This window comes from Anoplolepis gracilipes, chromosome 1, assembly GCF_047496725.1.
Source record: "Anoplolepis gracilipes chromosome 1, ASM4749672v1, whole genome shotgun sequence".
Taxonomy (NCBI): Eukaryota; Metazoa; Arthropoda; class Insecta; order Hymenoptera; family Formicidae; genus Anoplolepis; species Anoplolepis gracilipes.
This window is the reverse complement of record NC_132970.1, coordinates 18794812-18816989: the sequence shown is the minus strand read 5'-3', so window position 1 is coordinate 18816989 and position 22178 is coordinate 18794812. Positions and strand designations below refer to the sequence as shown.

At 30.4% G+C, this 22178-nt stretch overlaps 1 protein-coding gene and 1 long non-coding RNA gene across 3 annotated transcripts in view; both read right to left on the bottom strand.

Annotated features, from left to right (window-relative positions):
* Positions 1 to 22178, bottom strand: part of LOC140663358 (uncharacterized) — a 146878-nt gene that overhangs the window by 29317 nt on the left and 95383 nt on the right. For both annotated transcript variants that reach the window (XM_072887448.1, XM_072887438.1), the window contains exons 2-3: positions 4728 to 4840; positions 2939 to 3052 (exon numbers count right to left, since the gene is read on the bottom strand). In XM_072887448.1, the coding sequence (XP_072743549.1) occupies positions 2939 to 3008 (70 nt within the window). In that variant the 5' untranslated portion in view covers positions 3009 to 3052; positions 4728 to 4840. The remainder of the gene's footprint in view (positions 1 to 2938; positions 3053 to 4727; positions 4841 to 22178) is intronic.
* On the bottom strand, positions 8581 to 15940 carry LOC140665973 (uncharacterized). Its single transcript, XR_012046684.1, has 3 exons — positions 12542 to 15940; positions 12289 to 12436; positions 8581 to 12028 (listed from the first exon to the last, which is right to left on the bottom strand). It is a non-coding gene; the product is annotated as an uncharacterized lncRNA (long non-coding RNA).

The window sequence follows — 22178 nt, the reverse complement described above, 5'->3', positions numbered from 1 at the left end:
CTTTTAAATATGCAAAAGGAGGAAAGGGCATTAATTTACGCAAAGTAATTAATATATTCGGCGTATGCCAGGTGTTCTTTTCATATTTTAATAAATCCTGCCTAAACTTCTATCTCTTTTAATCTCGTTAACGACATTTTGTATTCTACGTGGACTGCGTTTATATCCAAGTTCGTAACGAAGCATTTACGGTAGCTCCGTGGATTATTATTAATTATACAAGAAAGCGGTTCCGCTCTCGACGTGACAGTTGCCGATCTAGATTTTCATATTAATTAATACAACAGACGCGCGTGGGATGCCCTCATGCGCGTTATTATTAATTTCAGTGCGCACTCGCTCGTCGCAAACCACTAACGGTAGATGTTTCCGTATTATAACTTCATTCGATATGAAATTCACGAGAGAAACGTGCATTATTTTGTAATATATTATTATATAAACTATTATGCACTGCGCCAAAAAACCGCCATTAAAACAATAATGAACTACATTACATTAAAATATAAATATGTAATCTACATTGTAGTTTCTTTTACCGATAATATATTATAGAGAATCAATAAGGATCAAAATAAAAATAACCGCATCTCACATTTCCAGACGAGCTATTATTGAAAGCATAATGAATTAATTATGTACTGACAAAAACATAACATACGGTTTAATCATATTTACTTTTTGTTCGTGTGTATGCTTTATATATACACACGCACAATTTAAAATAATGTAAATATTTTCGTAAAACATTGAGTTGTGTGTACCTACACAATAATAGTGTGCAAATAATAATTATTATTTCATCATTTCTATGAAATTCTCTCAGTTTATATATGTATATTTTATAAATTATTTGTATTCAAAATAAATCCTAAATAACAATCCGTTTCTCTCTTTTACATTTCTCACTTTGCCCGTTTTGCTTCTTATTGCCAATGTGTCGAGCTGATCATATTATAAATTTTAAGAAGCTTAATTCCGCGTAATTACCAAAGTTTCTAGATTGCTCCGCGAATAAGGGAACGGCTACGAAGAAAGAGGGCGAAGGAGAGAAAGAGAAGGCGAAAGAAGAAAGGAAGAAAGAATAGAGACGAGGAGAGCCGTTCGAAAGTTTTTAAGACCGAGCTCTTTAAAACATGTCGACATTTTTCGGTCGACTATTATTTACTTTTCTACAAACTCGGTAGACTCGGTGACTTGCAACAGAGATTAGAGGAGGACAGACGACCACCGCGAAATCAACGACATTTTGATTTATGAGGCAAAAATGGAAATCCTATGTCAAGAACACGCGATACAAACACACAAACACACAACACACAAATATACACACACATATGACGAGGGTCGCGTCCCACGAGACTCTCAGACGCCTTTATCCCATAGTTGGGCCAATTTTTTCGATCTGCATCTCGATCATCATCGCACGTCGTTCGTTCGTAAAAAAGCACTCGCGAGAGTACTTTCTTATGAGATTTATGATGTCTCGAATGCTGCGGAAAAATGGAAACTGAAAATGTGACGAGAAAGAAATCGACCGATTTTGAGCATTGCAAGTCTATCTCGCTGTTGTCTAACTTTTTTATTCCAACTTTTTTAATAATATTAAAACCATAAATTATTAAGTTAAAAAAATAATTAATTTAATTTGAAAGTCCTATAATTTTTGCGACTCAATTGGGACACGATTGGAATCATTCTAATCTTTTAATACGTATCTGTCATAATCTCTTATAGAGCCGAGTTCGTCGCAACACGTCGACCGTAATTCTTGCAAAAGCTATTCTACTATTGACGAGTGATCGAAGCTCCTCCGGCAAGGACTCTCGGCGTTGGTGGTGCGAGGAGTTGCGCTATTTCAGGAAGCCATAGTGATTACGCTTCGGTCGCCAATGAGAGCTTATCTCAGCGGCGGCTTCTAAAGAAAATGTTTCTATATATACGTTTAAACGCCGTTAGTAGCCGCCGCCAACAGCCTTTCATCCCCTTGACCCATCCCGTGGCTAAACTTACGCCAGGCACGGTAAGTTATTACATCGTTAAAATAAGAGGAAAATTGGAAAGCGGTTTAGCCGTGAAAACGGTGTCAATTACTGGGGCAGTGTCGACGATACCGGTTCGAGGGAGAAAGAGAGACGGTGTCGGCGGTCTGCATCCCCCGATGCTTTTACGACGCCGACACAAAGGACGATGCATCGAGGAACGACCCTAACAAAATATTTCTCCGTGGTAATTTTCTAATGATGTTACCAGGCAAGATTGTAATTACCAGGTGGAAGAAGCAACTAATTTATTGCGATCGTCGAGAGCGGAAGTACCGAGTGCAATCTGATAAAACGAGAAGGTAATTCGTTACACGCTGATCAAGGGTAATTTGTAAAGTCGCCTTTCAGGGATGAGTGATAGCCGTCACGGTGTAATGATAAAGTTTGAAGGATGAACGTGAATAGAGAGTAAACACGATAAGGAGTTTGTCTTTATTGAGATTACTGGCAAATTTCTGACATCGGTATAACTTTTGTTATTCAAATGTATGCGAAACTATTATAATATTTCTTTTAATGCGACATAATTTTTAAATTTAATTAAGCTATAAATCATTTTTTTTATTGCTTTTATTATAATTTTATTCATTATTTTGTTTTGCATTTATATTTCTATATAAATTCATTGTGATTCAATAATACAGCTTGATAATATAGTTTCTCGGCTTTATAGATATTCTCGGAAGAGTTATTAATTAACCAGATTTCTCATTCGCTTTCGTTCAAGTCCGTGTAATCAAAGCAACTATCAATAACGTACAGTGAAATCAAGCTGTGGCCATTTATTTCAATACTCGTAAGACCGTACCCGAGCGTGTTTACGTAAACTAATAAATTTCGCCAGCTCCGGAAACTCCCTTCGAACTTTATGATAAAGCGCCGGTGTCACTTACCAGTAGATGTACATGGAGTTCTTGCCGCCTCTACGAGGTCTTCGCGACTTCCAGGCGGCGCCTCCAGCATTGTCGCGCTGCCGGAAAATTTCTTTACGCACAGCAGGCTCAACGCTAGAAAAACAATTTAACATATTGTATATCACGATCACACAATTCTAGCCTCTTGATATTTCACTTATATTTTAACAAAAACGAGTTAATATCTATTTTTTTTTCTTATCAAAAAAATAATGTACTATAACTTTCAATCTTGATTCTCACAAGTAGGTTTACATCATGAGTAACGTACTAAATAGATATTTATATCTTTCACTGTAAATCAATATAATGTAAATTTCATTATTAAGATAATTTAAACAAAATTATGAACGCAAAAATTGCTTTAAATTACGCTAACAGTTTGTGAATTCTTTTCTTATATAGAATGATCTTATATTTTACATATAAAATGATATAACACGATATGTTATACATATATAAAGCATATTTTTATAATTTATATTTTATACATATAATTCTGATATAATTAGAACACACTGCAAAGCTTAGTATTTTTAGGCGATTTAATCCACTTAATATTCTATAGTTCTATAGCATTGTTCTAACCGTCTCATGTTAGGATAAAAAGGATCAATAGTGTCTGTAATCTAATTTTTTACTACCTATTTCTTTCAATTTATTTTGTACTCACTTTTCATGTTTTTTTCTATCGCAATGTCATTATCACAAAGAACAAATATTTATAGCGTCTCAGAAAGATCCAGGTTTCACATGCGTAAATATTTTAAAACTCCTTGCAAGAAACGTTATGATCAATACAAAGTGTTTTCTAAAAACAAATTTCTAACATGTACATAATTTTATACATAATTTTAAAGATTATTTAAAGATCAAAATTTGTCCAAACTTTTAACCAGAAATGTTCATTGAAATACATATTTTTATTTGTAACAAAATGCTCTCTCTCTCTCTCTTTCTCTCTTTCTCTCTTTCCCTTTTCTCATAAAAAGCGAAATTTATCAAAACTTGGAAATTGAAGTTTCGGTGAACGGAACGATCGCCGCTCTTTCCGTTCCTCATTCGTCATCCGACTCACACTATGTGATACGTACGTGAGGTGAAATTCGAACGCTTATATCGCATAGCGTCTCAGAAAGATCCAGGTTTCACATGCGTAGAATTTTATTTATTAAAACTCATTTATTTTTACTGTTGTTGTAGTTTTTCCTATATAATATCCTTTGATCAAAACTACGACTTATCCATTAAAATAAAAAGCATTGTATAAAATTGGATTAAAACCGAAATTGAGAGCACATATTTTACAATAATGTAACAGCGCGATTCATAAATTAATATAATAACATTTTGTTACATTGTGCACACATGTATCCAAAATAGATCGCTTTTGCCAAAAATTAAAAATTTTTATTGTTTTTAATAACTACATACATTTATAATTTTATATTTTTATTTAAAATATAATAGCAACAACGTAACAAGCTTTTATATAAAATAATTTGAAAATGAGTGTGCATGTGATAATATATAATTTAATAATATAATAAGAAAAATGTCAAAGCGAGAGAGAAAGAGAGAGAGAGAGAGAGAGAAATCATAAAATTATCTATTCGCATGTCTATAATATACATATAAAATTTATATCACGTAAACCCCCCTCCCATACAAGTTAACATGCATAATTCTATATATGATAGAATTTTCTAAATAAAATTACAACCATATACACCATGTAAATCTGACAGAAAGTAATTTACTGACTTACCCCGCTTCACGTCTCGCCACGTGTTCGTAATTTCGCCGAATCTACCCAGTCTGTTTGGTGTCCGTCCATATATTCCTCTCACATTGTTCAAAGATGTTTAATTTCTCTCAATTCTATAACAATAACATTTAACTATGAATTTTCAACAATTTTCAACAAATATTAATTTTTATTTAATTATTTAATACAAGTCCAGAATATTATGTTTCTTTAATATAATATTTAAAGTAAAAATTTTTATACGAGATGATTATTATATATAAATATATTTTTTCAAATGTAATACAAACTGTAATTAAAAAAGAAAGAAAACTACAAAGCAAGAATAATTTTTATAAACAAATTTATTAAATTATGAATTTACAAAACTTAACATTTACTTGCACATTAAAATTAGCTGATAATTAAACGAATAATATCATTGACAAAAACAATTGTTGGAAGAAGAATAGACATGATCAACAGTAATATATAATACGATGTCGAGCGAAACGCTATTATCAAAATTGCTCTAGCAAAGACGCCTTCTCTCAAACTCGAGCTACTTCCCTTTATGGCGCACTCCGTCAAATTGCTCGTCGCATGAAGTAAATCGAGAGCTCCGCGTCAACTATGTACTGCTTTAGACTCGTCTCCCTACCGTTTACCATTCAACGAGGCTTGCATTCGCGTTCCATTTGCAGATCAGTGCACCTCGGTGTGAATATACGCGCCTCCCATTCGGCTATTTCTTATGCGAACAAATACGATGGATGTACGAATTACTTTTAACATAGCTTGCTAATGGCTTCATTAGTCGTCACTGTTCTAAAGCTTTATAATTTACAATACGTGTATTGTAATATACAGGTCTTTATAGCCTATAATTAAAAAGAAAGAAAATGACAATAAACACTGAAGTTTAAAGGATTCTTTGAAACAAAAATTTTAAATTTGCGAATTTTTTAAGAGAGCTTTCACAAAAATAGCTACATATAAATATATATAAAACATCATAAAATTATAATAAAAAAATTTCAACTTTAAAACTTAAAGAAACTTAAATTAATAATAAAGAAGTAGAGCTAAATACAAAATATAGAAGCTTCAAAATTTCTATTAAAAATTAACGTTATATAAAAAAAAACATGAATTATTATTGCATATCTTTTAGGATATCCTTTAATAAGAAAAATATAGTTTAATAATAATCAAAGCTTGCAGAACAATTCTGTTTAATCCGAAATATTTAAATATGTTTAAATATATAAAATGTTTAAACATTCGTATATTATACGCATTTGTACATTTCATGTAAAAGTATTTGTCAAAATATTATTTTATGTATTTATTTATCTAAAAAATAAAGAGACCTATATAATTGAAAATATTTTTACGTATGTTTTTTCTGTTAGTTTTTATTTTTTATATTATATAAAAATAATTATTTTGCAATTTATTTTTTAAAATCGTACATATATATGATATGTATAATCTGAAATGTTCCATGATATATACATATGTATATATTATATATGATTCAAAATTGCTAATAACTATTTCTGGATTTTACGCTATAAAATATAATAAAATACTGTGGTATTTTTTTTAAGATCCATTACTATAAAAAAATTATTGAATCCGCTTAGATAGAAATATAAACGCGCTTAACAATATATTCTTATAAATTTATAACCATTCTCTTTGTATTTTATATGCAAAAAGTAAAAAAATTTTATTTTGCTTTTAAAAAAGCAAGAATTTACTTAATGGAATATATTTGATTAAATAAATTTTTAAACTTTAACAAATACAATAAAAAGAGATTTTCTGCTTTATTTTTGTATAAATTTTCATGTAATTTCAAGATGGAAAGAAAACAAATGCAAGAATAGTTTAGTGTTTTTGTGGTTCGGAAATAACAAATTTTACAAATTACTATGGTAATAATTGATTGCATTACAGAATAAGCGTAATTTAGCATGTATACAATTGCTTCATCCTACATAGTCAAGTTGTATTAATTTAATTTCAATTAATCAACGCCTATCAAATGTCGTGCGATCGAACGCCATTGATACAGCAAGAGACCAATTGCACAATTTGCTTACGGGAAAGGATAATGTGCGTTTTGCACTGAACGGGAAAACGCGTGTAATCACACGAAAATTCGATTATCAAAGTCCCAGGATGCGCGACGGCGATAACAGTTAATTATGCGTTTCATTAGCGCTTCCGGATGGCCGTGCGCGCATTGTAGTTAAAACGCGGCTTTAATAGCGAGTAACTCGATAGGTTTTAAGTCAGTATACTGTGTCGGGTACCTGGGGCAAATTCACCCTGAAATCGTTAACCTCGTTTCTCGTCGGACGGCGAAATCCATCTGAATCTCCGTAACTTAAACCGATTTGCGTGGCAATCAATTAATTTGAAAGCTCGACATTCGTAAAAAAAGATTCGATTAATTCACTTTCGTACCTATTTTTTTTTCATAACAAGTCTAATTCTTAAGAATATTAAAAAAACATAATCATAAGCTCTTATATAATATTTAAATTAATTGTCAACTATTTCGGTATGGCTTTTTTACATTTTTAATTAGAATATTTTAATTAGAGTTTTAATTTTTAATTTTACGACGTTACATGGAGTTGAAATATCACGAGAACCACATTTTGTAATTATACATTTTGCCAGAAATAATAATATTTTTCATCCCAATGCGATCGAGTACATTGTATGACTGTAAATCTGTTATTTATTCGTAATTATTCTATGTCGCTGATATAACGCGAAATTTTATAATTTTATCTCACCATTGTCGCTGTAGTGCCTTGTGAATATTCCTTGTCCATGAAATAACGAAATGATATTAATTTAGCTATCCATCATGAGTATAAAAAAGTTATTCTCCTGTAGAAAGTTTGTTCTTTATTTTATTTTCTCGCGTACATTTTAGCCAAGAGAAAAAGCCTGAAAATATTATCTTCGACGTTTCGAACTCTTCGATGTGACTGTCGACGATTTTAAATCAAACTAAAGTTATTAAATTGAAACGTGAAGCGACATATTCATTTATAACTTTTATATATCCTTCTTCTTTAAAGAAGCGCGACATTGCGGAAAATATAATCTGCGGTAACTCTGATGATGGTTGACTTAAACAACTCAAGTTCATTTTTTTCTATTTAATACAAAAATTTGACACGGAACGTAACAACTATTTTATTAAAATTAATTTGTGTCGATTTTAAATACATATATTACAAATTCATGTTCGATCAAAAATATTTTTGATGTAAAATATTGTTTTTCTTTTTTAATCTCAAACAAAACGTCTCTTTCTAGGAAAGAATGAAGAGCAGGACGTTTAGTTATCAGCATTCGTTCTCGTGCCATTCCTGTTCGTAGAGAATGCCTCGCAGTATGCAACGCTCACACTTACGCATACAACCGTATCCTGCAAGCGTATGCGTGTACGCTTTCGCGTGACACGCAATCTGGGTGCGATATATAGAGCTGCGCCAAATGACGTGACAGGACATAAACCATTGTGAACTACGATGGATGCAGAGAGCCGTACGCGTTGTCATATTGAACCTTTTAGCTAAATTATTTCCACCTTTTTGATGAAAGCACCGTAATTCAAAATCAGAGAAAAATAACGTTTAAGAAGAATATAATATGTTAATACTATTTTTTTATCTCACACACAATTTGTAGTATATATGTATATGTATAATATTTTAGTAATATAAAAAAATTTAACTTCATGTTCTAATAAATTTTTATTATATTTTATTTTTTATTATATTATTTTTATATGAGAGATTTTATTATCTCATTTAATCGCTATATTGTATTAATAAAAATTATTTTTGATGAATACTTAGAGAACATATTTTTATATTTTTGTTATTAATAAATTATAATTTATTGTTTATAACACTCATACTTAATTTATAACTTGAAATGCTGAAGAAGGTGATACATAAATATGAAAGACAGAAGTCAGACAATAACTGATTTATAGCCTTTCTTATCGATATCAATATAAAACCATAAATCTTAACTTGACATTTCTTTTCTCACGCTTTGGCAGTATCTTTGTCTTAAAGATTTAGCTCGAATCCTCTTGTGTCTCGAATCTCTCTCCTCCCATTTTATCTTTCATCCAATCAGTATCATAATAATGTTTCTTTGTTTTCGGCACAATTCTCTCTATAATTCATATGCTCGTAAAATACAATTATTTTATAACATAATTCTCCGCTCTCTCGCGTATGGGATCCGCATATTTTTTTATGTGTTGCACTCTCGAGATGCTTTTATTATTTTAGGAGCTTATGGGAAACTTTCACCTGTACATAGTTAATAAAAGAGGTTATAAAAAAAACAAAATTATAACTAATATTATACTGTATAAATTTAATAACATTTTGAAATAAAAATAGAGAATCATATAATTCGCGTTTAATAATTACACCATTATCTAAATTTCATCTTTGTTATTTAATTAATATTGGAATATTTCAATTTTCTCGAGAGATATGAATCATTTATATGTATATAACATTATATTTTTTCTCGTTCTTGAAATAAAACGAAAATTTTAGAAATCATTATTCTTATTAAATTGAAAATTTATGAATATGAAGAAATGTAAATTTCTAATTACATTTAATATATTCATGTTATGTTATTCCGATGCCATAACGCGGTCGTGCATATTAACTTTTCATCGAGCCGTTCTACACATACATATACAAGAGCATCCTTAACTTCTACAGCAAACTTTTCCGCGATTCCACGGAACACGGAAAACAAAGCGACCGCGTATACTTCCGTGCAACGAAGTTCCTTCTATCGTTCTGCTTTCGCTTTTTCAGCACGATGTCGACCCGATAATAAAGTTTCGCGAGTGTAGCCGCATTTCGCTGCCAACGGCGCGGGGAGAAACTTTTTCCTCGTACTTTCGTTTTGTTTGATTATCCGAGGACGCGTCATATAATAACCACGTTATTATTACTGCTACTAAGGCAACTTTATTTTTTTATGTCGACGCATACAACAATCGCAAAATCAATTTATAAATATGTGTTTGTATTTTATTTCAGTAAAAGTTTATTTTTAAATTAAATTACAAAATAAAAACTGTTGATAAAATAATAAGTATGTAAAAACATATGGAAACAATGGTTGGATCAAGAATGAAAATATAAATTATATTGTCTGGGTCTTATGATTAATACAATAAAGTTCAATCCGTTTTTCCTTAAATCAAATTTTAAACAAATTTGGCAAGATTTTTTTTTAATTTTCTGATATGTGTGTTATAAAGTTTTACCTATGCTTTAAAATTTTATTTTTAGGATTTCAATATCTCTTAAAGGATAGCCAACAGTTATAGCTGAGCAGTTTATATTTTATATAAAACATATTTACCCAGCTACCTTCGGTTACTTGCCGGAAAAAAATCTAGTCATGTATTATAAGCATATATTCTGGAATTTTCCAGGTCGCGTATTATTAGATCCCGCTTAAAGTGATTCTACATTCTTTTTCATAATCGCGCTTCCGTTGTTTCAGCTACATCTCATATCGGGGTCTCAGGAGATAGTGTATTTTCCGTTGCTTATGTTCAAAAGAGCCCAGCAATATTCTCAAGCGGATATTTCGCAAAATAATATAGACAGAGCTCGAAGGATATACGCGGTTTTTATTAAAAGTTCACGTGAAAGTATGCGCAGGAAAAATATTAACCAACCAGACACCAAGTTCATTGAGAAAACTACCCAACTTCTTATTGTGATTTATTAAAGTTTTGTCGGTAGAACATCAAAGTTTCCAGCGAGCAAATAATGTCTTTGAACATATTTTGTCGCATAAAAATTTCATACAACTTAAGTAATAATAATGTCGTCAATAAATTATATGTAGATCCAAATTTATTACGCTTGACATGCTAGAGTTATTGAGATTCAAATTTCTTATGCAAGTACGGAAATTTTTTATTTAATAATTTCATAGGTGAAAGATTGTGTTTAAAAATATTAGCGTATATGGGTGACGACACGCAATATTAACAAGAAACAATGTAAAAAAATAATGTTTTATGCATGTTTATTTCTTATATTTAAAAATATATTTTATTCGATAACAAATAATGGAGCTTAATTATATAACAATTGTTTTTATAAATTATTAAGCAGGACAAGAATTTCTTTGTATTTCCATCTCGAATCGTCCTGTAGTTGTCATAATCAAAAGAAATTAGAATCTGACAACAGCAATAAATGCGAATCTGCTGTCTGCCTATCGGCATACATTACTACTTAATAATGTTGTTTACGGTACGAAGTGTTCCTATTTATGCTGTCTGGCTATTGTGGATTTATTATCGCACGTATTTTTCTTATTTCATGCTATGATATAATACTATATTCAAGCGTATAATATAGATATACGGCATACCAGTAAAAGTTGTTTTAGTATCTTAATAAAAGTTGTGGAAATAGAACTTATCAGAAAAGATATAACTGAGCGAAAAGTTAGATTATTATTTATATAATATATAGCGGAGAAGAGCTTCTAAAAAATTAAAGTAAAAGAAAAGACATTTTCGATGTTCACTTGAAAATACAAGAATAGACAGAAACTAAAAAGAAAGAAGAAATCATAGCAACACGCGCGTAAGCTGTCGACATGTCGAAATAATACGGTACAATAAAAGGGAACATTTTATCTGTCACAAATGCATCTCCGACGGATACTTTCACGATCCAACGTATGATTTATATTTTTTGTAAGTCAACGATTTTAGACTTTGACACGAGAAATTGTTGCATTTCACTCAAGCTACGTTGACTTTGCAAATGAAAGTAATTCATCTTTATTTCCTTCAAATTTTCTGATTTGCAAGATAGAAAAAAGACATCATTATATTTTAAGTCCGATGAAGAACGAGTCTACATTCTTTATATATAGGTACTGTTTTACTTGTATAAATTCTCAATAATTGTATATCAATAATTATGTACAATAAACCATGAATGTATAATCTCGCGATAATTTCTTCTCTACAATAATTCAATTTCTAGTTATGCAATGTTAACTTTTATTTTCTCCACTCTTTTAGTCCTCTCGTTTTGACTATTCTTTCGCCGTTGTTTCTTCTCGCTTTATTTTTGTGATTCACGCATGAGTAATGGCGGCCAATTTGGCAGCTTAGCCCGAGCAAACTTGGGAAAACCGAGGAAGTGTGCCAGGCGCATCGGGTAAACAGATTTCCACGGACGATGAGAACAACCATGATGGAAGGACTGAAAATTGGAAGCCCGAGAATCTCAAAATTGAAAGTAAGTGTACGAATATTGAACAAATAGAAAGCGTTTTTAAGATAATAAGATGATATTCGACATTCAAAAGGATAGTTTTGACATGAATATTTGACATATTTAATAAATTTAAATTAATATTAATTTTAAGGAAGTATAATTCTTATATTCAGCAACATTATTTCCATCTATTAAAATCCAAATTAAATTGAAATATATTAAAATATTATAAATATATTAAATACCTATATATTTTAAATATATGTGTATCTCATAAATAATATGTTAATATATATAAACAACGGGTTAATTAAAACGACCTGACTAGCCAAAATCATTCAATTTATTCACACGACGTTTCGACCATATGGTTGTGGTCCTTTTCAAGTGTAACTATAAAGAAAATATATAACGGATCAAAAATTATATGGATACAATTTAAACCGAATTAAACGCAAACAATACAATATAATGTCGTTAAAAAACTAGTCTACTCACACGTAAATTAAGAAAGAGAAGAAAGAATCCAATGGGACATGTTTAAAGGTAGAACTTAATGATGAAAAATTTATTCAGAAAAGAGAAATAGCTGAAATGTTTTTCATCAGGAAATTTAACTCCACGATTAACCTACAAAGAGATACCTTAAGAAAATTTAAATAATATTTATGACAAAATTATAAAGGTCGTTTGAACTGTTTTTCTTTCTAAACATTGACAGTTTCGTTTAAAAACTCATGTTGACATGACGTGTCTCGTTGTTTGTGTTTATCTCAAATTTAATAACCGCTGATTTTAACTAAGTGACATATTTAATTGTTCCATAATTAAGTTCTACTTTTAAACATGTCCCATTGAATTCTTTCTTCTCTTTCTTAATTTACGTGTGAGTAGACTAGTTTTTTAACGACATTATATTGTATTGTTTGCGTTTAATTCAGTATAAATTGTATCCATATAATTTTTGATCCGTTATATATTTTCTTTATAGTTACACTTGAAAAGGACCACAACCATATGGTCGAAACGTCGTGTGAATAAATTGAATGATTTTGGCTAGTCAGGTCGTTTTAATTAACCCGTTGTTTACAATTAAATACTAGCGACTTTAGTCTCTAACTTATAATGTTAATATATATATTAAATATATTCAATTATTTATTATTTTAATATATTAAAATGTATATATTTATTTCTTACATATTTTGTTAATCTATAACTAAAATTATTTTAAAATTATAATATTTTTTAAAAATTATTTTATAATAATTCTCTTAAACTTATTCTGTGTTATAATTTAATTTTTAAGAAATCTTTTTTATTTAAATTTGTGCTCAAAATTTTATATAAAATAATACAGTAATGTTGGAACATAAATATGAAGAAGTAGAAAATGGGGAAAAATTTATGTGACTAGAGATCCAAATGTTGGAATGAGGTAGAAATAACATCTATGCGTTATGCAATAGATGTCAGTTCTATTTAACATCCGTTCATCAAACATTGCTATCTCGACTCAAACATCAACGAACACGTTAAACGAAGAGTGTGAAAAGTCATGCGGTTTCACCGTGACATAAACGAATTTACGTGAGCGGTGTAACTGGCGGTTGTGAAACAACTACAATTCAAAATCGTACTTAAAACCACAGATATCGGAAAATTAATAACAGTTGGCGTGACGTAACTATACTATCAACGATCGATATTATTCTGAGGACAATATTTATTCACTCATTCTCTTCTCTCATGACATTTATTTGCCATTGTATAAAAAAAACAATAGCAATAATTCGCGTATCTACTATTTTCGTAGATTAAAAGTAGATTTCGATGCCAACTTGACTCTCGATCGATCGAGTTTATTACATCAGAACGCCCACTTCTTTCCCGCAGGAATAAAATTTTTTGTGATACTATCGTCGACTTTTTACAAATCTAATGCTTATCAGTGACGGGATCAAATTCAAGTTTTGTCAGAAATTTCTGTCAGAAATTTCTACAATTTCCTAAGAGTAATACTTACTAAAATAGTATTATTAACTCACTCTTTATTGCAATCGATTTTCTGTCAAAAGCAGGTTTTATCGAACTCTATGGTTATACAAGAAGAAGAAACGATACGGAGATCTGGAAAAACCGGAAATTATAAAAAAGATCTTTACGAAGATAACATCAGGTCACATTGTCGAGACTTCATAAATTCTGCAACACTTCCACCAATGTATTCTCGTTGCTACGCAAAACTTTCTCCAAGTATCCTCTCAAGCGTGAAAAGTTTCCGTGCAGAAAACTTCTGACGGCTACAATTTTGACGTTTACAAACACCTGCAATTGCAACGCATCGGGTACAATTCGCATTCATCTATGATGATTTTCGTTGGCACGCCAACGCGAGACGGAAATACATTTTCAACGGAAATTCCCTGAAGTCGAAATGTCGAGATAAAATGCGTCGTGAGATCTGTGAGTGAAGTTAACATATTTCTTCAGTATTTCTGCCATATCGTTACATATTACGTAAATCGGTTATCGCGTCAAAAGATTGTGCAATATCAAGTGTTTTAAGAATTATTTTCAGACACTTTTAGTTTCTATAAGCTGAATAGTTTCATATGGCTTATATTTTTTTTAAAGAAAAAGCGAGTGAAACAAAAAAAACAAAATAATGATAAGTGGAATAAATTACAAATATTCTCTTATAATATAACTATTTCCATTTTAAAATTACGCAGTAATTACGTAAAGAATATGATTTAATTAATTTTCTCTGTGCAAATAATGGTAGCAAATAATAATATCTTGAAAGCGTTTGTGACGCGATGTTGACTTATCTCAAAGTTCCTTTATGCTCATAAGAGAGAATGAGAACAAGAAATGACAGTGATGGGTGATGTGTGTTGGGACACATAAGCCAGTACCGAGGGAACGAAAACCGCAGGACGAAAGATAACTCTACGTCACTTACATACATATAAGACAAAATTTACGATTATTCTGGTCTACGTCGATATTATATTTCGCGCTGTATGTCCATATATTCTTGAAAACAAAATATGTAATCAGGTCAATTATTTACTGCTTTATTAATTTAGAGTTTAAACAACAATATTATTACAAATCTTACAAATATTTAACTTTACATTTTACATTTTAGCCAGTATGCTAACAATAAATAGTATCGCGTTTTATTAAAATTATAATTAAAAAAGTTCTATAATCAAATTTATTGGCCATAACATATCATTATTATTCAGATTATGATTATAAATTTACACTTTCTTGAGTAACATATATAATTAAGTTTTTTTTGCAATTCTTGATTTATTTAATATTTATTTTTTTTTCTCTCATTATTTTCATATATTTCAAAGTCACAACATTATTAAAATTATTAAAAAATGAAAAATGTAGTTTTTTCTTCTCTCCATTGACTAATAAAAATTGCACAAAATAGCAATTTCTCATAGTGAAATATTCTTTTCGAGTAATCCGGGGGAAAGTTCTCATAAAATCCCATCTCTTCAGGCTATTGTTACAGTTGCTATGCGACAGTACTAACTCGGTCACAAAGTAGCAAATAACGACACTATAAAAAAAGTTGCCACAGCAGTAATAACGAGCGGTCGATTTTCACATGTAAACCATAGTTAGAAGTTTGTCATTATAACGGTCCGTCCTCCGAATTGACACAAGTTTTAAGACAATATATTAGGGTAAAATTTTTTTTTGCAACAAAAAGAAGAGAAGCAAAATCCTGGACAAATATGGCGCCGCCTAATTCCTAATCCGATATATCAGAATTACCTCTTATTGTTAGTCGGCAGCTTGTAGGTATTTGTTCAAATTCACATCTCATATTATCATCTGTTGAAAGCAAATGTATACAGACACACACACACACACACACACACATACATATAAACGCATATTAAGTTCTAGGCAGTTTAAAAAATAGAAATGTTGCGTCAAAGAATGGAACAAATCTTATTTTAAAACAAGCGCATCCAATATCTTTGACATTGCTGTAAAGCACTCATATACACACGGAGAAAATTGTATATTAAAAATTACTATGATATATAATAACTGTGGACCATTAGAAACATTCCAAGTTAAAACGCTATGTAAAACTGTAAAAATTGACGTAATTGACGTATTTTATGTAAATTACATCAATTTTTACAGTTTTACATAGCATTTTAACTTGGAATGTTTCTAATAGTCCACAGTTACTACATACCATAGTAATTTTTAATATAAAATTTTCTCCGTGCATATATCAGTGCTGAATGAACTTTGAATTTTATACGCAAGGTTACATAATCAAATTGTATTTTCAAAATTGCATCGAAATCTATAGCATATCAAAAGTTTTTTTATATAAATAAATAACTTCATCGTGCGTAGAATATATTAGGTTGTGGAAAAAGTTTGCACTGTTTTTTAAGTAAAAAAAAAAAAAACAAAATTTTAAATTATTCTGACTTTTATTTAATCACAATGACATATTAACAATTTATGTTCAATGATCTTCTGCCATTTTTTGTTATTTTGAATCAGAGTCAAGAGCTGAGCGTTATTAACTTGACCGTCCGAAGTGCATTATTAATAAAAATTTCCTTTACAAAACTGGTTGAACGATCTCCGACATAGTATTGCTCATTTCTTCATCATACACAAGCACATATTTTTCGCCTGACCTCCATTACGTTTTTATCTTTTCAGAAATAAAAATCTAAATAATCTTAATAATCTTAAAAATATCCTCAAAAACTAAGATAGGCAATAAGAATTCTAGAATTGTAGATTTGTCAATGTAATATTTTTATTTATTCTTGAAATTATGTTAGTCCAAAGCAAACTTCTACCATACGGCTGTAATCGAATATCAACTATAACTTTTTCGAACATCATAAAACGTTACATAATTACGAGAATATTTTTAATTAGCCTGTACTATTATACGGACATTACCATTCTGCCGTTCAACCGACAAATAGAAATAATACAGGCTCCGAAAGAGTCGTAATCAAGTGATGTGGTCGAAGATCGACCCCCGGGGTGCATCAATTTCATTAGTCTCGACCTCTCGACGTACATTTCATCCCTTCAGTCGGGGCCTGGTTACATCGGGAAAGACGTCCTCAAGTCTCTCGAACATCACTGAAGAGATCTACAGGGATAGTCTGAAGAAAAGAGAACAGCCTAAAGGAGATCAGACGTGGTTGGCGTGTAAAACTCGTACGTGTTGTTCTTCGTCCCCAGTTATTTGCTCGGCTGCCTGTTGGCTGGCGGATGAAATTGATCACAAGTATAAATGACGATAGATGGCAATAAGAAAGAAAAAAATACGATGTTCTTGAATCATTATGAAAAGATTATTATCCACTTTAAAAGCTGTTTAAAAAAAATATGCGTACATAAAAATTTCAGAATAAACTTTATGAATTTAAGAAATTGCTTCACACATACAACTGTGGATATATGTATATTAAAAAACAAAATAATTTTTCTTGAGTTATTTAATTTTCTTCGGATAAAAAGATTTGTAAGTTGAACAACTCAGCTTATTAGCTTCTTGCATTCTTTGGCTTCGCGGTTAATTAAGTTAACTTTTTAAAAAGGAGAACATCTCGCCGCGTTGACTTCAAATGAATACATTTGCGAAAACGCCGGCGCCGCCTTCTTCGTAGAACGGCTGGTTATTGCTTTCTACATTAAAACTTTCCACCACTTTTACTTTCGTCGACTGTATAGGTAATATAATTTCATTGTAGTCTGATTTAATCGTGGGATCGTTTCTCATGACCAAGTTAAATTCCATTTATAAGTGCTAAAATAATTCCAAATTGCAAAAGCAACTTCTATAATATTCAACGGTAATTAGACAAGCCCGAATAATATTTTCCACACAAAACACACAGATATATATATATATATATATTCACATAAATTAAGATAACTCTTAGATGACGTCATGTGTTGTGTGTAATATGTTCGTTAATATAACAAAATTTAAATTCTAACTATAATATAGTCCTGTACTTAACTAACTTTGCAACATAGTGATGAGACGAATAACCTTATAAAGCGAAATATGCAAATTACAACGTTTCCATCTAAATGCGAGGTCGTGTAATAAATTTGGATTGCATTTGGCGCATAATTTGCAACATTTATGAAGGGATCTAATATCGTGGGTAAAATTCTTCGTTGCGGAAATTCTTTGCATTAGAATATTCTTACTTAACTACAAACACATTTCTCTATTTTTTTTATCGTGCTTTTTTATGGTACAATCATTTCTTCATATGACAAAATTGTTCAATTACACGATATATTATGTAAAACAGAAAAATTGATAAAATAATTTTATGCAAAGAATATGCAATAATTTGTTAACTTACTACGTGAACAAATGGTTTATTTTCCCACTTACATCCCTTAAAAGCACGATTATCATATATGTTGCGTGATTGCCGAGCTTATACAAATCAACTACTACGCCCGAATAATAGCACGTAAATGAAGTGTCAGACAAAAGAGCGTTTTGTTTTCTAAATTACGACCAGTGATTTAGTTGAAGGATATGCAGGACTAAAAACGAGAACCTCCTTACTATACGAGAGGATATGAGAATAGGAGTAAAGTAAAGTGATACCTAAGCAACGCACATAAATGTTCTGTAATATAATACAAGATGTTCATAAATTTGAATGCTCCCGCGAGACCAAACGTTATATATTACTCTGAAATTTTATCATCATTTTAATATATGATTTTAAAGTGTTAATAAATTTTAATATTTTTCAATTGAGATATTTCGTCGCGTTATTTCTTGATAAAAGTTCATTATTAAAAAAACTTGAAGAACAGTGTTAATATCTTGAAAGTAATATTTTTATCGATGTCATTAAAATTTTAAAAAATGCAAATAAATAATATCACTAAACAAAGATTTTATTTTAAATATTTAATAACTTTTTTTACTTAAATATTTATTATTAAATTATAATATATTTTCTTATCCACACCTATTTTTAAATTTTACAAGAATATTATTTGAGTACGCATTTGAATCACACGTTTTTTTTTTTTTTTATAATTTTGATCTTGAAATATTATTGAAATAGATTTTAATTTTTAAAGAATTCCGTTAGTCGTTCGCGATAGATAAATTCTCAAGGATCTATGATTAATTACTTTCCTAGATGCACTATGTATACCAAGCAGCATCAAGGGCGACCTTCCTTTGCGAAATTACCTTGGAGTAGTACTTTAGACGCCTTTTAAGAACCACGATATTTGTCAAACGGTTCATTACTTCTTGAGTGGAGAATATTACGAAAAAAATTTCATCCCTTTAAGAATCATTCATTTTCATTAATATTACGGAATTTCAAAAAGCCAAAACTTATATAACTAAATAAATTTTTTTATATATTATTTTTTAAATCATATTATTACCATTAACCAATAAAAGAGATACTTGATGCAGAATAAACTTAAAAAAAATAATGTTTGATTTCAAATCCAATACTAAATATTAAATTAACATTAAAAGCTTTAAATTGCTAAGATACACTTAAGAGTTTATATTATTTTAATTTTGAAAAGTTTTTATTCTTTTAATTACTGTTGTAATTAATTACAATTTTTCTCATTTACTTTAGCTTTTTCATTAGCTGTGCACTTTACTTATTTACATGTCACTTGAAAACATGTCGAATTTAAAAGCATGTCTAATTACCTACATCCTACATAATTATATGTCTCTCATTCTCAAGTTCTCTCTTCTTCTGTAGATTTAAAGGAACTACATGCATGTGAGTTTCTCTTTCATTAAAAACGCGAGTCAATTTATCTGTTCGCCACAAGAACCAAGAGCATCTATCTTTCGCGTATGTATGCCATAGGTTCCATTTATTCCCTTCACGTCAGCGGCAGTGTTTAATTTGCATTCGTTGCGTTTTGAAAATCCACCGGCGCTACTGGCCGCAAATTTCTTGCTACCATTTCTGAAGTCCTAACGCGTTGAAAATGAGCGGGAAAAAACATGTATAAAGAAATGACTGATTATTGTTTTGCCGTGTTCATTCGTCTGCTTTATATTCTCATTGGTACCTCAGATTACAAGTTTGTTTTTTTTTTCTCACACGTTGCAGCTTTCAGAAGTATGCGTAGTTTAGATAAATGCGATTCGATATATACACCGGATAAAAAAAGGTTACACTAAAACAACGTTCTAAAGAAAAACAACATGACGCGAACGTAGTTTGTACCACAGTTGCAACTTGGCTAACATTTTTCTTCTCATTCTCGGATACCTCAATCGATTTCCTTCGTGCCAATTTCTACGCTTATCGGAGATTCCGTACAACTTTATTAGCTTCTTTACAGCGTCTTATATCAATCATATTTTTGTATTAAAACTCACCGATAAATTCTAAGACAGAAATAGAATTGCATGTAGGGAATACTAATTACGTCTCTGATAATTTTGTTATAATTTATATCTCGTTATAATTATTCTTTTACATTTATTTTGCACCATTTTAGTTGACTGCTTTTATAAAAATTCTTTTAAGTTTTATGTCTTTATTATTATTCTCCGCATCTCGACATCTAAAATTGCTTCTGCGGGAATTGGAAATGTAACAGGGTATTAATATACATTCTGTTTGAAGGTCCCTGCAGCTTATCTGTCACATTCACTTATGTCATTGCGTCAATGAGCAATCGTAACATAGCTGCGTCACATGAAGCGATTTTGCAACAGAAATACACAATGTTCTTAGGAAATAACTGCTTGTAACGTTATATGTAATACTTTAATCAATCGTCTTATAATTTAGTCTTGTATGCATAGTATATGCAAGATATTAATGATCTTATGCTTCAAGCACATCTGAACTTTATCATAATTAAATATTATTAATTTCTCGAGGTCATACATATTTCACGTTTCATTAATAAAATTAAATATAAAAATGGGAAATAATAGAGAAATAAGAGCGCAGTGAATAAATATACTTATCATTTATTTAATACACTCAGTTTTTATTAACTCTATTCTTTTTCGACTTTTACTCAATATGATATATCCTTTTTTGTTTTAATAAAATTAAATTTTGTCATAAAAAATTTAAAAAAATAAGCACAAAAGCAAGCTTCTCTCAGGTATCATATTTTTCAAGTAATTTTATAAAGCAATGCAATTTTTTACGACAACGAGTTAACAATAAAAAGTAAAAAGTAACGTTAACAAAACAACCAAACATATACTCGCCAATAGTCGTCGCTAAAAATATATATTTTTCGCAGAAGTAAACGCAATTTTTTCCGATGCTCTGGTGTAACGTTACACGAATATGCAGTATTTTCGACCAATCAATAATCCAGTTATCACAAGTTATTGATGCGAATGTAACTTGTTATTTCCTCTCGTTACAAATGTGCGATAAAAATTGCAAAAGTCAGAAAAAGCTAGAGAAATTGAGTATCGAGTGAGAGAAGCGCATTTTATTAAAAGAAGATTAAAGAAATCGCCTGCGGAACACGCGGCATCTCGAAAAAGTGGAGATTAAAGAGGGAGTAGGCAGCATTTCTTATCTGGTAACGGTAGCAGACATTGCTAAGGAACGACGCAAGGCGTCATTAAGAGATAAAAGATTCCCCGAGGAAATTACGACCAATTTTTCCCACCGTCGCGTTATTCAGCGCCAACTCTTTAACTCGCGCCCGACAATCGCGGAAAATACTTCGGCCGCATTTGTCATTTGCATCATAACAAACAACGCTAAACATAAAATTTTCACGTTAACGTGCACTTTGATGGAACGACGAAAGTTATGAAAAATTTTAATCGCCATTGAATTTAAAAAAGAACAGTAATTGAAGCGATTACTGATTAAAAAGCGAACTGTAATCTCCGACAAAATACGTAGTTTTATTTTTGCATAAGTCAAATAACAAATACTAGAAATAATCTTATCTCTAAAAATAAAAGAATACTATGTCAATAAAAATGTCAGATGAAAAATCAAGATATTTAGCTGGCAAAATATTTCTTGTTAATTTAAAAAATTTTTTTAGAGTAAATTTATTTTAATTTTTTAATCTAATCCTTTGT